At 48.7% G+C, this 15,214-nt stretch overlaps 1 protein-coding gene across 3 annotated transcripts; it reads right to left on the reverse strand.

Annotated features, from left to right (window-relative positions):
• Positions 1-359: 359 nt before the first annotated feature.
• LOC118094966 (cleavage stimulation factor subunit 2) lies at positions 360-13,473 on the reverse strand. 3 transcript variants are annotated; one of them, XM_088654587.1, is made up of 15 exons: positions 13,380-13,473; positions 12,317-12,395; positions 11,432-11,601; positions 11,179-11,315; positions 10,593-10,712; positions 10,264-10,467; positions 9,647-9,764; positions 8,124-8,168; positions 6,142-6,261; positions 5,569-5,710; positions 4,929-5,098; positions 4,106-4,530; positions 2,899-3,024; positions 2,265-2,401; positions 713-868 (listed from the first exon to the last, which is right to left on the reverse strand). In XM_088654587.1, exons 1-14 carry the CDS (start codon positions 13,435-13,437, stop codon positions 2,279-2,281), a joined length of 2,037 nt encoding a protein of 678 aa, XP_088510713.1. In that variant the 5' UTR covers positions 13,438-13,473; the 3' UTR covers positions 713-868; positions 2,265-2,278. The 3 variants fall into 3 exon arrangements, with proteins under 3 accessions (XP_034991673.2, XP_034991672.2, XP_088510713.1); XM_035135782.3 differs by lacking the exon at positions 6,142-6,261 and having other exon boundaries at positions 360-868; XM_035135781.3 differs by lacking the exon at positions 6,142-6,261 and having other exon boundaries at positions 360-868; positions 9,647-9,767.
• Between the last annotated feature and the right edge of the window lie 1,741 nt (positions 13,474-15,214).

Below are 15,214 nucleotides of genomic sequence, written 5' to 3' on the forward strand. Positions count from 1 at the left end.
TATTTGTAAAAGAAAATATGCTGAAACTTATTCATAGGTGGCATACTGTGCAGAATTTTGGGAAGAGGAAGTGATAAAAGTGATGGAGGGGATGTGCAAACCCAGGCTCATACTGCCTATATATGGTGGGAATGTCCTTATGCTTTTTAAAATTATTTTTTCACATTATTGCAAAATATGACATATCACTTGATCCAAAACAGGCTGCTCAGGCTCAATTCAGCTGTTCCAAGACTCTTGTTGTGCACTTTGTGACTGCAGCTAGACTGGTCATTTCTGAGAACTGGAAATCCTTTCCTAGAAATCAATTCACAGAATAGATCTCCCAGGCTGGAAGGAAAACAAGACTACAGACAATGTGCAGAATTATCTGAACTTTAATTTCTTACATAATGACTAAAAAAAATTGTTATCATCTGCCTTCAATACATATGCATCTACAGAGCATCTATTCTGGAATGAAAATATTTTGGCAACTCCTTGTCTTTTTGTAATCTATGTTGTTTCTCTCCCCCTGAGCAACATATTTCCATTTTTTCTTGTGTTTGTATTTTCCCAAGTTTATGAAAATCAATAAATACACTATAAAAAAGAGAGAGAATGGCTTTGTGGAGACCAAAGCTAATCTTTGCCCTGCAAGAAACAGGGAGAAGAGGCTGATGAAGTGAGTGCAATGCAGTTGTACAATAAAGCCACGGGGGTTTCACTCAAATCCAGGACAAGTTTTTAATCTGGAAGTAAACAAAACGAGGGGGGAGAACTGAACAAGATAAATTGAGATAAACTTCTGCTCTGGGCTCAGGTAAAGAAAGGGCAAAGATGTAGTCTTCAGCGCCATTTTCAACATATCTCAGGCAACTTTCCAAACCTAAGAAAACAAAGAGGATTCTGTTAAGAAGAGGGATTATGCCTCCCATCACACCAATCTCTTGCAGAAAAACACCTAAATGGGGATTTCGGGTGGATCCCTGAAAGCAGACGGGGAAACAGCTTTTCAACCTACTCAGAACTGGTGGGACAAGAAGCAAGGGTTAAAACTGCAGAGAACTTGGCAAAGGTTTGTGAAGGACATCAGTGCAATTAGGCACTACTGAGTGCTGAGAGGTGCCTGGGCCTAGAAGGTTGTTAAAAAGTCTGGGCATGCATTGGTTTGGAGCTGCTTGAAGTTAGGGGTGGTGCTGGCTAGACTCTCCACCAGATCTTTTACAACCAGCATGCCTCTATTCTGTGCCTGCCATCATTTTGCTTGGGCTTTTCCAGCATAGTTCCCCCCATATGAAAGCTCCTGCAGAAGTGCAACAGAAACACGCTGCTGCGGCAGAGACATATTAAATAACTGCGCCTCTTTGCTCTTCCTTCATAGAAATCTGGGAATGTGGGTCCAACCTCCCCCCTCCCCCACAAAGGCACAATGCTCCATGACCTTCTCCTGTGCAAGAACCAATGAAATGGTCAGGGTGGGTGGGTGTGCTTGCACACCTCCCTTTATTTTGGGGGGCTTTGACAGGAGAGCAGCACTGGAAACAGAAGGGGATTTCTCACTTTGCTTTCTCTGAGAGAAATAGAGCTGCCTGGCCAGTACAATTTCTATTTTTTTTCTTTTGACAAAGTAATAATCCTAAATAAATAAGAATAAAATGTGCACTCCACCACCAAGACCATTCCATTGCAACTATCCAGCCTCCCAAAATTTCAACACCTCTTGCGATGGTTTGACACCTTTCTGTTTCGACAGTACAAATTCTACAAACACCTTCCATTATTTCCTCAAAATAATTTCTCCTGCGCATTCCCCACCTTACCTTAATGGCACATGTTAATTTATCATTAATAGCTATATCCCACACCTCTCTATACCATTCTCCCATTTTATATTATGCTTGCCCCTTCCACTTCTTTGCTATCATAATTCAGGAAGCTGTCAATAAATTTGTGAGCAAGTCCTTCCTAGCTATCATAATTTGTGCAGCTGTCAATAAATTTGTAAGCAAGTCCTTCATAGCCTGCGAACCTTCCACCCCATTGTAAATTGATAATAATGCTACCTCTCGACTTTCAGCCAGCTTTAACCCAATGATTTCTGCTATCTCCTTAAACACCCTTTGCCAGAAAAATTGTATACAGATTTACACCCCCACCACATGTGATCACATGTGATCATAATTCCCAGTTTCCTGACATCCTCTCCAACATAACACCGAAGATTCCTTGTTTATTTGATTTAATCTGACTGCCGAACAACCATTTCTCAGCTCCCCTCTTACCTAGAGAATGCAGATCAAGGGGCACTGGTGGACTTTTGTATCTGCTCTTTCAGAATCAGGATGCTCTGCCTTTGCTCTGGAGGCAACATAGCTATCTGGTCTGCCGTCAGCTGGAGGACCTGCATGATGAGTGCGGCCTATGAAGAGATGAGAAAAACGGAAAAGGGTGCAATCAGACCAATTGTGTTGTTGTTTTTCCTAGAAAGGACTTGGCAATTGAATTACACTAAAAAATAAATAAATACTAATAACCACACAACATAAGGGCAGCATATTACATGCTAAAAGCTAGTTTGAAAAGATCTGCAAAGCACATTGTGTTGCAAATTGAGGGATGCACAACAATTTCTGATTCCAGAGCCTTGCTCCTACTGCCACCAATTTTGCCTCCAGCAGTAGCCAGCAGCACTTTCCTGGCCTCTTGGCACTAGTGCCACTGGGGAATATAGGAGGAAGGGGTGATGAGGTGGAGGCACACTGGTGGGAGTGCAGGATTGGCTCCGCCAGTGCATTTGAACTACGCTGACCTCCGCTGTGATTGGAGGTCATGTAAGCGCTGCCACCCTGTCCTGCTGACCCCTACTGCTTGCCTCTTCAATGGAGAACTCAAAGAAGGCAATAATGTTTGGCTTACCTTTTCATGATCCTGGGGTGTTACCTGGCTTTGGCCGGGACTGAACCCTCCAGGCTGGCCAGCTGCTTGTACGCTTGGTCCTGGCATGCCTCCGGCTTGCATTGCTGCGGCAGGCATGTTAGGCACCTGTGAACACAAAGAAAGATTTCTGAAAATGTATTGCCCCCTCCTTGGTCACGTGGATGCAAAGGGATGACATTCACATGGTCTCTGAAAGCAGCTCAAGGCCCTACTAGCTGTACTACATCTGAACACTGAGCTGGGGGGAGGGACCACAGAAAAAGTAAGGGGGCAACCTTTGATTAGAAAAGCACATGGGGACGTGGCCTGTGCTGGTAGCAATTCACTAACCACAGCCAATTTAATTCCCGACCACAACTTCAAAAGAAATAGAAACACAGGCTTCTAGTCTGATAGAAATAGAAATAGACCACCACTCCTGCTCCCTTCCCCAATGCATGGATTTTCCAGCCAACGACTTAGAAAGGATTAAGTATAACTGTTAGGAAAAGCTTGATAGAGTATCAGGAGAGAATCCCTATTATGATTTCCACAGTCACCTCCCGAGCCAAGGACTCAGCGCTCTCTAGTGATCTCGCATACTGCTGGGTTCTGAGCTTTGCACTAGGAATTGTTCTCTGCTGGAAAGGCACATGGCCTGCCAGGGTGTTTGCCTTTACCTCTAGCACAGGTGTTGGGAACCTGTGACACCATGCCCCACCTCCAAATGTTGCTGGACTATGAATCCAGTAATCACTGACCAAACTTTGCTGGGACTGATGAGAGCTGGAGTCCAGTAATCTCAGGAGGGGCGCAAGTTCCTCATCCGTGCTCTAGAGCACGGTTTCCCAAACTTCGGTCTCCAGCTGTTTTTGGACTACAGTTCCCATCAGCCCTGCTTGTCCTGCTAGCTAGGGGTGATGGGAGTTGTAGTCCAAAAACAGCTGGCAACCCAAATTTGGGAAACCCTAGTCTAGAGTTTTATCTAAGTGATCAGTCAACCCTGAAGCCACTTCCAGTCTTGGTCAGGAACCAACTAGGGGGGCATTCAAGATGAAGATTCCTTCCTCCCTCCCTCTCTCTCCCACCTCCATTTGGAGTTTGGATTGTTATGCCAATAGGCTGGCAAGACCAAGTGAGGCTGTCCTTGCACTGGCAACAAGGACCCCTCGGTGAAAGTGCAACAGACCACGGTAGCCCCACATACCTGTCGAGGCCCCTGCGAGACAGTGGATGGCATGCTAAGAGGTCCAGGACCTTGAATGGCTCCAGTCATTGGACCCCTTGGATTGGGACCAGGGCCCCTTGAGTCCATGCCTCTGGGTTCCATCCCCCTGGGTGGCTCCATTCCCCTGGGTGGCTCCATGCCTCTGGGGGGCTCCATCCCCCTGGGTTCCATGCCCCGAGGTGGTTCCATGCCTCTGGGCTCCATCCCACGAGACTCCATTCCTCTGGGCTCCATGCCCCGCATTTCCATCACTCTGGGCTCCATTCCTCTGGGCTCCATCCCTCGGGGTTCCATGCCCCTGGCATCCATCACTCTGGGCTCCATTCCTCTGGGCTCCATTCCTCGGGGTTCCATGCCTCTGCCATCCATGCCTCGGGGCTCCATTCCTCTCGGATCTCTTCCACCTGCATTGAAGACCATCAAACTTAACACATCTGATAGACGGAGAAGCAAACCTGGGAGTTACTTGCCCAAGTTAGGGGAAATTAAATAACTAATTGTACCAGTTTGATTTTTAATGTTTTCGTGGCTTGATTTTGTTTGTAGCCACAGAAGTTTTACTTTGGGACAAGGATACAATTTGATCCTCTAGAACATGCATGGTATACCTTATATAATTATTTCTATTTGTTATTGTGTGGTTTATTGTACAAGTTATTTTATTATCTGCATCTGTTACAAAGGGGAACAAAACATTCATTTCATCTATCACTCCCCTGAGGGATCTTTTACTGTGCTGGGATTTATACCGCTGGCATTAAATAAATGCCCCTTTTCATTTGACCTTGAAACCGTCTCTCACCTCGGGTGTCCATCATGGGACCTCGTGGCTCTCCCATCAAAGGCCTCGGTTCTCCCATTGGCCCACCTCTCATTTCGTGGGGGGGCGGTCCACGATTGTCATGACCAGCCATGTGGTGCATGGGGGGCCCCTGGTGAGGAGGCCCCTGGTGCGATGGCCCAAGGTAACCCCTGCAGAAGAGGATGGGAAGGGAGGGGGGTGGAGGAGGAGAAAAGACATCAAAACCCAGTTCCCATTCTTCTCACACAGCAAACAAGGTGAGACAATCTCTGCCTGGATTTCACCCCCTTCCAAGAGGCAAGTAGGAGGCTCAAATGTTATTGCATTACAAAAAAAAAAAAGCACTGCAACAAAACATTCTGCACACATAAAAGAAGATGGCCGGCAGAAGGGTTCCAGCCTCGCTACCTTCCTGTTTCTTTTGTGAGACTTCCCACTTGCAATACAGTGTCGCAACTCGGACACACCTGCAACAAACCACCGGGACTACAGCTTCCCCATGAGGCAAGTCCCCGGGACTCCAGAGGAAGAGACACAGTTGCTTCCTACTTGAATTTTTAGAATGCGAGCAGTCCAGGCTACCAATAACCTATCATTATTACTAACATCCACTTTAGAAGTTCTAGGCCATTCTGCCTACCTGGGTTCCACTTCTCCAGTGACTGACAGCAGAGTTCCTCCACGCGGATCATTTGGGGCATCTCCCAGAAGGCCTCGGGGTGGTGGACCACTAGCTGGCATTGGCCCACGCTGCATGGGGGCCCGTGGATCCGGCATGGGCACTGTTGGGAAGGCAGATAGCAGGGGGAATTAAAATCATGGGAGAGAAGCGTGATTCCACTTTGTGAGCGTCGGCTTCACTTGAGAAGGAAGAGGGGACAAGTCAGGCTTCACAGAGGGCAGGTATGCACAGATGCAGTTGCAGAGAGATGGGTTAATTTCAAAAGCTCTAGGCTTTGAATTGGCTGCCACATACTCAACACGTGTTGCGACCCCAAGTCTTTGTTAACAGGAGGAGGCCAGGAGATCAAACAAACTTGCAACAGGGAGCCTCCTTGCACAAAGATGGTGTTTCTCCCTCTCCCCACGATAGCATGTCCCACACCACTCTCTGAGCCATGTGGCCTACACTCCCAAAGTGAGCAGAGGCCTTGTCTTGCATACCCCCCGGGGCATGCAATGAGCAAGGGGAGCCAACCGCAACTACAGGTACCTTGAACTCGCTCAATAGAGGAAGGCCTGGCAGGTCCCACGGGAGAGAGCTGCAGGTTCCCTGGCCCGGCAGCAGGAAGAGAGGGAGAAAGAGCAGACACATCAACGGGAGGAGCACTTGCTGCATCTGCGTGTGCATAGATGCACACCTGCCTAGAGTGCCCCTTCCTCTTCTTCTGACACAGCTCTGGAGACACTTCCCTCTTAAACAAACAGGAGGGACCACTCCTTTAGAATACGATTCCATAGTGTGGCAGTGCCTACACTTTGGAACTCCTTGCCTATTGATGTCAAGCCAGGCGCCTTCACGGTCCTCTTTTCCGCGCCTGCTAAAACGTTCTTGTTTAGACAAGCCTACCCAGATGACTAAGAAAGTTGAGGCAATTTTAATCAGTTTTAGTATTTTAACTTTTGCAAGTTTTAAAGTATGGTTGTAAATGTTTTCTTGACTACAGCAGCCAATGTAATGCTTTGTGTTTCTGCTTTTTATTACAATCGAAAAGTAAAGTTTTGTGCATCCCTTCCCCCTCCCCCCCTGCGCACAGAAGGCGGAAGTGGCCAGCAGGGCTCCCACCGCTTCCCGTCACGCCGGCGGTGCGGAAGGGCCAGCGGGCCTCCGGCCACCGCTCTGCCTCGGGCCACAACGTTCCGGCGGCACGGCTCCCGCCGCCATCAGTCACCCCGCCGCCACTCTGTCTCCCGCTGCCACTCTGCCTCGGGCCATGCGGCCCACAATATTCTGGCAGCAGGGCTCCCGCCGCCGTCAGTCGCCCCGGCGGCACACCTTCCTTGATCCGGTGGCCTCCCGGGTTGGCGCCGATCAGCGCCGCACTGAGCACTGAATCAAGGAAGCGGCCTGCAGGGGCAGCGCCCAGCAGCGTTGCACGGAACACCACCTCCTCAATCCAGCAGGCCGCCTTCTCAATCAGGTCTGCAGAGTCAGCATCTAGCAGTGCCGCACTGGATTGAGGAGGTGGTGTTCCGTGCGGCGCTGCTGGGCGCCAACCCTGCAGGCCACTTCCTCGATCCGGTGCTCAGCACGGCACTGATCGGTGCTGACCCGGCAAGCTGCCAGCAGGCCACAGTCTAAAAGGCAGTAGGATAGAAGAATCATTCCACAATTTGTTTTCATGAAAACAGTTCAGAGCCACTCAGAAATCTCAAAAACGAGCAGCGCTGATACTCTTAAGACAGAGCAAACGCCTAGGACCCGGCAGGCCGCCTCCTCGATCCAGTGCGGCGCTGCTGGGCGCCAACCCTGCAGGTAGACCTATGGCTTATTTTGGGGGTATGTCTTATATTTTACAAAGTTTTAAAATCCTGCCCTGGCTTATTTTATGACTACGGCTTAAAAAGGGGGAAACACGATATATAACAAATGTGAATGGGGACTCAAGCATGACAAACACAGGTACAAACCCCCCACTTAGCAACAAAGCTCACTAAAGATGCTATCCTTTGCATAGCTTATTAAGAATAAACTCCATTCAACTCAGAGCTAGGCTACTGGTCCCTCCTTCTCAGCCAGTTATTACTGAGGATAATACTACAACTTGCCCTTGGGACCTGACAGGAAAAAGTAATAAATAAATGCAAAAAATAGGCTTATTTCTTTATGTCCATCAGATCCATGAGCTTCTGGGAGCATTTGGAGGTTGGAGCCTCAGGGCTAAAATGGGATTTGCGGGCTGGCTCAAAAAGGCAGTTCCAAAAAGATGTTTTGTTATGTACTGCAGAACCAGAGGTACATTTCAGTACAACCAGGTGGAATAACAAACATGCAGCAACAAATACACACACACACACACACACACACACACACACACATATATATATATACACACACACACACACCCTTGGCCTCCACCACCAGAACAATCAAGCCCATTAACTTTGTGTGAAAGAAAAAGGAGGGAGTGGGAAGCATTTCAAGGAGTGACGCCCTCTGCTGGCTAAGTGACAGAAGACAGCCATATGCTTTACCTTGACCACGTTCCAAGAGCATTGGACCACCTCCTGGCATGCCACCTGGGGAGAAAAAGAGCCATGTTAAGCAAAGGAGGCATTGGGTTGATTGTGGGGGGGGGGGGGTGCTGGGACACTCAGGGATTCAAAACCAGTCTTGTAAACAAGCCAACAACTACCCTGCATTTTATTTATGTTTACTAGTCCACTATCAGACTGTTGGTCTAAACCACTGAGCCTAGGGCTTATCGATCAGAAAGTCGTGGTTCTAATCCCCATGACGGGGTGAGCTCCCAATGTTCGGTCCCTGCTCGTGCCAACCTAGCAGTTCGAAAGCACGTCAAAGTGCAAGTAGATAAATAGGTATCGCTCTGGCGGGAAGGTAAACGGCGTTTCCATGTGCTGCTCTGGTTCGCCAGAAGCGGCTTAGTCATGCTGGCCACATGACCTGGAACAGGGGTCCGCAAACTAAGGCCCGGGGGCCGGATCCGGCCCAATCGCCTTCTAAATCCGGCCCGCTGACGGTCCAGGAATCAGCATGTTTTTACATGAGTAGAATGTGTCCTTTTATTTAAAATGCATCTCTGGGTTATTTGTGGGGCATAGGAATTTGTTCATATTTTTTTTCCAAAATATAGTCTGGCCCCGCACAAGGTCTGAGGGACAGTGGACCGGCCCCCTGCTGAAAAAGTTTGCTGACCCCTGACCTGGAAGCTGTCTGTGGACAAACGCCAGCTCCCTCGGCCTATAAAGCGCAAGGAGTGCTGCAATCCCAGAGTCGTCTGGGACTGGATTTAACGGTCAGGGGTCCCTTTACCTCTATCTATCAGACTAGAAGCCTGTGTTTCCATGCTGGATGTGGAAAGAAGGAAAGCCTCATCTTCCTAGAAGGCTACTGAAAAAAGAAAAGGAAAAAGCATTCTACCATACCTCTTCCTCCAGCATTCTACATTGAGAAAGAGACTTTCCTTCTCCCATATCTAGCACAGAAGTGGGCTGTAGGAGGGAGGATGTGAGCAACCCATCCCTCCTTCTCTTGCTCCCTCACATGGAATTCTAGAATGCCTGCGTTGTCAGGCGAGTTGTTAAAAAAAAAAGCTGATTTAAAACAGCAAGGTGGAAGCCCAGCAAGGCACGCAAAAGACAAAAATAAATAAAATAAAACCAAGAAAGAAGGGTTTTTTAAAATGTTAGAAAAGGAAAATAAACAAATTATATTGCTGTCCTCCACATCAGATCACTAAAGATTATAAATACCAATTACCTCAATTTTCAACCTGGCTAAACCACTTAACCCTATGCATGTTTCTTAAGAAAAATGTTCTACATTCACTGGTGCTGACCCAGAGTTATGTGTGCACAGGATTATAGTCTTCCAATGTTGCCATCCTGGATTCCACTTCTCGCCATGTGTGGCCAAATTCAGCCCTTTCCTGCCCTGAGGTTTCCTATATCTCCTTGTCCCTGGAACCCAGAGACCCTGAGTCAAAAATTATGAGTTGCCAAATCAATCACACACACACACACACACACGAACTCACCTCCAGGAGCCAAGGGGCCAGGGCCAGGGCCAGAGCTTGGCATTTGCCCTGGGGCTGGCACTCCTCCCTGCATGGGTGGTTGCATCATAGGGGGGGCTCCATTGACATGCATACCCCCCTGCTTGGAAAGAGGGAATGAAAACAGATTGTGAGGCCTTATTCTCACTGAGGTGGGCAATTAATGTCTGGTCCTAAGTTTGTCCCTACCTTATTAACCCCATTTAAATACTAATATAACAAATATAGCTGCTAATAAAGGACTAATAAAAGCTCTATGACAGGCATCACCAAACTTTGGCCCTCCAGATGTTTTGGACTACAATTCCCATCATCCCTGACCACTGGGTCCTGTTAGCTAGGGATCATGGGAGCTGTAGGCCAAAACATCTGGAGGGGCGCAGTTGGGGGATGCCTGCTCTATGATATTTATCAAATTATTTATATTGGATATATTCATGTTGAATAAAGGTTTAAATAAAACCATCATAAAAACAACAAATAGGAAAGGACATGAACAGATTGTGACATAGACAACTAGCATATCATTTACAACTGGGAAATAAGACTCAGCCCACAGAGCAAGGGATAAGATTCTACTCAAAGCAACAAACTCTTACTATTGGTTGTGGCTGGGAGGAGGGGACGTTTGGCTGGTTCATCTGTGCATTTGGACCAGGACCAGGGCCAGGACCAGGCCCTGGTCCGGGCCCAGGACCAGGCCCGGGACCTTGCCCAGGCCCAGGCCCAGGCCCTTGTCCTGGACCCGCTTGCAGGCCGCCTGGAATCAGAGCTGGGACGGTCGTCTGCCGATGCAAGATTTTCTAGGGAAGGGAAATGGCAGAGTAAAGCCGATTAGGTGTTCATGTTGCGGAAACACATGGCCCCACCTCAGGGGCAACACCACCACCACCCCGCTTCCCCAAGGCAGGAGACGTCGCAAGCATACCAGAGCAATCTCCGGATCCACAATCCGCATCACCACCTGGGCCTGCAGCAGGGCATAGGCGAGCTGAGGGTTCTGCAGCAGCATGCTCCGAGCCTCCTGAGGGCTGTTCTGGACACAGAGCTGGAGACAGAAAGAGAGAGGATGGGAAAGCACACAGGGCAGCTAGATTGAAATTCCCCATCTTTTAAAGCAGGTGTGGAGAACCTATGGCCCTCCCAATGTGGCTAAACTGCAACTCCCACCAGCCCTAGCAAGCACAGCCAATGGGCAGGGATGATGGAGAGCTGTAGTTCAGCAATACTTTGGGGGGGGCATAGAGCATTTCTCCCCAGTCCAGGCTATTAATAATAATAATAATAATAATAATAATAATAATAATACTGCATCATGCCTACATAAGACTGTTTTGGCTTCTGTGCTAGTCATGGTGAAATAAGCTTTATTCTCGTTGCAGCTAGAGTGAGAAATGGGTGTGGACTGGAGAGGAAAGACTAGCCTACATGGACTTCCTAGCCACTTACAGCTGCTACCAGGTGAGCTGTTAAAACACTTGGCTTGACTGCTCTCTGCCATGCTGTCCACTGACCTTCATCTGCTTCATCAGTTCAAACATCTGCTCCGGTGGGAGGCTGGCAACAGCCCTGCTGATGGACTCGGGAGCATCTTCAGGGTTCACAGGGTCTCCGTAGGGCGACTCAATGATGGGGGCCCCAGTGCCCAAGCCTAGCAGAGAAGATAGGGTTAGAACCAGAGATCTTCATCTTGTCGTGCACACCCTGACTGGTAGCACATGGCAGTTGCTGCCTTCCCCCCACCTTCCACAAGCCCTTCAAACTCACTCTTCAGCTCCTCTTTGTTCTTCTCACTGGCTGCATTGTCCACACGCAGGGCTCTCCCACTGAACTCACGTCCATTCAGGTTCCGCATGGCACTGAGTGCCGTCTCCTGGTCTTGATATTCACAAAAGCCATAGCCTTTTGGTTTGCCCGTCTCTCGGTCATACACCAATCTAGCCAACAAGCACAGAAAACAAACTGTAATGGGCAGAAAGGCATGAGAGGGAGGGCAAAGGGTTTCATGAAAGCTGGGGGTCAGGGGCACGGCAGTTGGGCTAACTGGCTATATAATTTCCTATTATATAGGAAGCCACCTTAAACCAGGTTAAATTATTTGTCTATTCAGTCCAGTATCATCTACTGGCAGCATCTCTCCAGGGTCTCAAGGAGACAAAAGCTTTTCCCTGCACATGATATCTCAAAGATAGGGAACCTGTGGCCCTCTGGATGATATTGGACGGCAACGTTCATCATCCCCGACCACTGGGATTGTGGCAAATGGGAGATTGAGTCCAATGATTTCTGGAGCACCAGATTCCTCATCCCTGTGCTACCGGATCATTTTATTGGAGGACTGTAATATTTATATCCCACCTTTCTTTCAAGAAGTTCAAGTTGGTATACATAGCCATCCCCCCATTTTATCTTCACAATAACTTTGTGAGGCAGGTTGGACTGAGAGGTGCAAGAGACTGAAGGTGGGATCGTCTGCATACAAAGTGCTTAATACTTCTCAGTTAAATTTCTCAGCCAAGATTCCCCACCACTGACTTAAGATCCTCTGGTATCTACCACCACCACCAACCCTACTACATCCTCATCCAGCTTTCTCAGCCCTTCAGGCTCAGCTTCCCTGATTCAGAAAATCCTAACAGGGATATGTCTCACCGGAAACTGACGACAGGCCCAACCTCTGAGAAAATGTCCTTTAACTGCTCTTCTGTGGCTTCATATGGGATGTTCCCCACTATTGGAGAGATGGGAGCAGATTGTGAGCACCAGCAACATTACTGAAATAAGCTGGACATCTTTTCAAACATAGGTCAAGGCATACATCTTCCACCAGGAATTTGGAAATGGAAAATGGTTTTAGTGTTGGGTATTTGTTTCCCAGTCTCAATTACTGAAGGCACTGATTGAGCCGAGTTTTGGAGTATTTTATTTAGAACCAATCCTCCAGCAAAGAGTAAGAAACCCAAATTAGGCCCTGAGCACTAGATCACCCCATGTTACTGCCCAGCTTTTACAAAGTTTACTCTCAATATTAGGCAAGAAGCGTTAGAATATGTATGCATTTGAAGGCAATGACCTAGCAAGCAAACAGTAGGGCACCCCCGCCACACACACACTTTACAATATTTACTACACACGTGGAGAACAGCATACGTGAGGGAATGATAACCAACAACAAAGAACTAAGCTTGTTAGTTCTATTGTTTCTTTCAATAGCAGCGTGCAAGGGAAACTTAAGAGAGTCTTTGGAAGCATCCATGGAAGAAAGATTGCACAGTACTGATCTTCCACTGCAATGCACAGCTGAAAGGGCAGGTTGGGTAGTCTTTTCAGGCAGCACAATCTTGGAAAAACTATGTGCTATGAGGCAAACACAGTTTCCCTTATAATGCCTAGGGATTTGTATTGGGAGCTACTGTCCAAAATGTTTGAAAGGCACCAGCTTTGACAAAGCTGAACTACAGTTGACAGATGGAGGAGAGGTTGGAGAGCCAGAGTAGCCACTGCTCTTCCCACCCCTAACTTCCTTCCTACACCTCCTAACCTTCCTTCCCCCTACCTTACCCATCCTTCCCTCTCTTCCTCCCTCCACTTCTACCTTTCCTTTCCCTTCCCCTTTTCGCCTTCTCTCTCTCTCCCTCCCCATCCCTACTTTCCACCACCCTTCCCACAGTGGGGGTTGAGCGGCGTGCTCTTCCCGGGCCCGCTCCGCCCTCACCAAAAACGGAGCGCAAGGACCGGTCCACGGCGGGATCCCGCACGGAGAGCCCCGCCATCTTCCTCCTCGCTAGCACCTCCCCCTTTGTTCCTGTGGGGTCCTTTTCTTTCCCCTCCGCCCAGCAACACAACCCACAAACGTTCGTTCCGCCTCTCAAGCAGCTTCAAGCCCAGCGCCTGACGTTGATGTTTTGATAAAACATCTCTTCTCTCTTCCCTCCCACACGCGCCCCGGCGCTTTGAAGTGGGCGGGGGGAGGCAGGCCGATGTCCCCAGCTGCTGTTTCTATCGCTGGGGGACGGGGGGAGGGAGAGGGAGAGGTGCGGGGTTTTTTTCTATTTCTACTTTCGGGAATAGCTTCTGAAATGTTTTGCCTTTGAGGCGCTCTCCTGAATGAGATAAAATGTAGGGTTGTTAACGCCGCAGTCTGGACCGGGCAGCCTTTCATCGTGTGTGTGTGTGCAACATTAAATGAGGCTCGGGTTGTTTGCCCCCAACAAACATGGCGGCTTTAGGGCCTCGCTAAGGGGCGGTGGCCATAGCAACCAGACAACGAGTCCGAAATGATGGAAGGGCTCCTGTCTCCTATTGCGACCGCTCGAGAGTGTGCCGTGGGCGCGCAAAAGAGAGCGGTGCGCAGGCGTGGCTTGTGGCAGGGGAAAATTTTGGGACCTTAAGGTCCACAAATAACAATATTTAGGAGATCCCGAGCCATAAGGTGGTTAGATTGGTCTCAACTAGGGCCAGGGCCTTCTCAGTGCTGGCCCTCACTTGGTGGAACGCTCTCTCACAGGAGACCAGGGCCTGGGGGATTTGACATCTTTCCGCAGGGCCTGCAAGACGGAGCTGTTCTGCCTGGCCTTTGGGCTGGACTCAGTCTGACCCCTATGTTTTCCTCCCTTATGGTTTTGATTTGGGCTACTTAAAGATGAGGCTGCTTTTAAAATTTTAAAATGTGTTTTAACCCGTATTTTAATTGTTTTTCTTTCTTTTATGTCTTATTGTAATTTTACTGGTGTCAGCCGCCCTGACCCCAGTTTTGACTGGGGAGGGCGGGGTATAAATAAAATTTATTATTATTATTATTATTATTATTATTATTATTATTATATTAACAGAGGTTTTATCTGTCCCGCGTGGAAGTGGGACTCAAAACACACGAGTGAAATTCCTCTGCAGCTGCTACAGATGCAGGAGCCTTTTCATCACCGCGGGGTCGTCTGGGGCATGAAGGGAGCCCTACACCATCAGGAGCCACCAGGGCAAAGGGGCAGCCGCTGCCCTGCTTTAGAACCATAGAGTCTACCATAGTCGGAAGGGACCGCGAGAGTCATCTAGTCCAGCCCTCAGCAACAATGCAGGGGATCTTTTTGCTCAACATGGGGCTCAAACCCATGACCCTGCGATTAAGAGTCTCATGCTATACTGACTGAGCTATGCCAGAAACCACACATTTCAAACCCTGATGGTTTTCCATAAGGAGTCCTGGGGACTGTAGTTTGCTGAGGCTGCTGAAAACTGTGGCTCTGTGAAGGGAATACAGCAGCACACACACACACACACACACACACACACACGGGGCTTGATGTGTATTGGGTGCGTGATGTGGATCCACCCTCCCTTAACACTCAATCCAGGGCATTGGCTGTTGGCTTCCTTCTCCGTATTGGCAAGTACCAGAATGCGGACAAAACCATATTTAGTTGGCTCTGCCTGTCTTTGGCTCCACCTGCTGCTGGGCTGTCTTCCACTCTAGCAGCCTCCATGGGAACCAAGGATGGAGGCACCCAGGAGGAGCTCAGTAGGGCTGAGAAACCTTGAGTAGACTGTGCATAT

The sequence above is a fragment of the Zootoca vivipara genome, chromosome 12, assembly GCF_965207765.1.
Source record: "Zootoca vivipara chromosome 12, rZooViv2.hap1.1, whole genome shotgun sequence".
In the NCBI taxonomy this organism is placed as follows: domain Eukaryota; kingdom Metazoa; phylum Chordata; class Lepidosauria; order Squamata; family Lacertidae; genus Zootoca; species Zootoca vivipara.

What these genes read in the sequence shown, in the direction of transcription:
- LOC118094966 (XM_088654587.1), bottom strand. Translation starts at nt 13,437, where the DNA reads ATGGCGGGGCTCTCCGTGCGGGATCCCGCCGTGGACCGGTCCTTGCGC. An exon ending in CCTCCCAGCCACAACCAATA is followed by an intron (nt 9,765 to 10,263) that starts GTAAGAGTTTGT and finishes CTTTCCAAGCAG; the next exon opens with GGGGGTATGCATGTCAATGG. An exon ending in CACCCCAGGATCATGAAAAG is followed by an intron (nt 2,402 to 2,898) that starts GTAAGCCAAACA and finishes ATCTCTTCATAG; the next exon opens with GCCGCACTCATCATGCAGGT.